Source organism: Myotis davidii, unplaced genomic scaffold (assembly GCF_000327345.1).
Source record: "Myotis davidii unplaced genomic scaffold, ASM32734v1 scaffold1914, whole genome shotgun sequence".
Classification (NCBI taxonomy): Eukaryota; Metazoa; Chordata; class Mammalia; order Chiroptera; family Vespertilionidae; genus Myotis; species Myotis davidii.
The window spans coordinates 200,103-201,864 of record NW_006285311.1 but is presented as its reverse complement, the minus strand read 5'-3'; the positions used below and the strand labels follow the sequence as shown (position 1 = coordinate 201,864).

The window sequence follows — 1,762 nt, the reverse complement described above, 5'->3', positions numbered from 1 at the left end:
CGAGCAGCTTCCTGGTGAGACCGCCCACATGAGGGAAGGAGATTGGCAGGGACAGGGTGAGGGCCCTGCTGTGCTCATTTTTTTTAAAAATACATTTTTATTGATGTCAGAGAGGCAGGGAGAGGGAGAGAGACAGAAACATCGATGAGAGAGAATCATGGACCGGCTGCCTCCTGCATGCCCCCCACTGGGGATGGAGCCCCCAACCCGGGCCTGTGCCCTGACCGGGAATCGAACCCTGACCTCCTGGTTCGTAGGTTGACGCTAACCACTGAGCCACGCCGGCTCTTCCGTTTCTTTCCGACACAGTATACGCTCCTCCGTGGCGGGTTAGCCGTGCGTGGCCTGAGACTGCTTCACCTCCTGGCAGACATTTCTGCTGTTTCTGGTCCCTCTGGCCTCAGGTCCTCTCTCTGCCTGACAGCCTGGCTAGCACCTCGTTCTGGGCCAGCACCCGGGCGGGCGAGGCAGGCAGGTGCTCAGGGGCGGATCCCAAGGGGCCGCCACCCTCCCGTGGCTGTTGCTGCCCCACCAGCGGCCTCCAGTCCAGGCCCCTAAGACAGTGCATCTCGTTCGTGGATTTAGCGAGAGGCCTCTCCTATGTCCCCATTTAGGATAACGTGCGTCATGCGTTGCTTTTGGAAAATGGCGTCTTGCCCTGGCCAGTGTGGCTCAATGGATAGAGCGTCAGCCCTTGGATGGAGGGGTCCCGGGTTCGATTCTGGTCGGGGCCTCATGCCCGGGATGAGGGCTCCATTCCCAGTGGGGGGCATGCAGGAGGCAGCCGATCGGTGGCTCTCTTGCATCATGGATGTTTCTATCTCCCCTTCTCCCATCCTCTCTGACATCAATCCTATATAATAAAAACCTAATATGCAAATCGACCGGCAGAACAACCAGTGGAACGACTGGCTGCTATGACACACACTGACCACCAGGGGGCAGACGCTCAACACAGGAGCTGCCTCCAGCCTGCAGGCCCCAGGCCTGCCAAAGTGGGTGCCAGCAGGGCCCCCCACACCCCAATCGCCCGGCCAGTCGCCCCACAGATGGCCCTGATCACGGGCCAGGCCTAGGGACCCTACCCGTGCGTGAATTTTGTGCATGGGGCTTCTAGTAAAAAAATTTTTTTTTTTTTTTAAAGAAAAAGGGCATCTCTCTATTTCCCTTTGGGAAGCTGACCTTTTTCTTCATTATTCAGACCTATGATAGCCTTCAGTGCCTGCGTTTTGCTTGTTTGTTTTTCATATCCCGTCCCACCTGCATCCCAGGTAACTCACAGATTCCCGCCGGTAGTTTGAAGATCATCGGTCTTCGCTGTGTCCCCTCACTGGTCTGCCTCATACTGAGGAAAGCGTCTCACGCCTGTCTGTGGAGCCCTCAGCTGCTCTTTCGGGATTTTCAGATCGTCCGCAGATCCCGGTGACCCGTCCCCTTGACGACACTCCTTCCTCTCACCCGTTTTTTTTCTTTTTCTTGTCGTATCGCGTGGGCTTCCAGATCAGTAACCTGATCGCATCCGAAATCATCCGGAACGAGGACATCGGCGCCCGGGCGAGCGCCATCGAGAAGTGGGTGGCCGTGGCCGACATCTGCCGCTGCCTGCACAACTACAACGCCGTCCTGGAGATCATCTCCTCCATGAACCGCAGCGCCATCTTCCGGCTGAAGAAGACGTGGCTCAAAGTCTCCAAGCAGGTGCCGGCGGGCGGCCGGGGCGGGGCCGGGGCAGGGGGTCCAGGGCGCTGGGCACGGGGCAGCC

At 58.3% G+C, this 1,762-nt stretch overlaps 1 protein-coding gene across 1 annotated transcript in view; it reads left to right on the top strand.

Annotated features, from left to right (window-relative positions):
- The window catches only part of RASGRF1 (Ras protein specific guanine nucleotide releasing factor 1), a 78,780-nt gene that overhangs the window by 67,834 nt on the left and 9,184 nt on the right, over positions 1–1,762 (top strand). Inside the window, 1 exon segment of the mRNA XM_015558976.1 lies at positions 1,501–1,698. Within this exon segment, the coding sequence (XP_015414462.1) occupies positions 1,501–1,698 (198 nt within the window).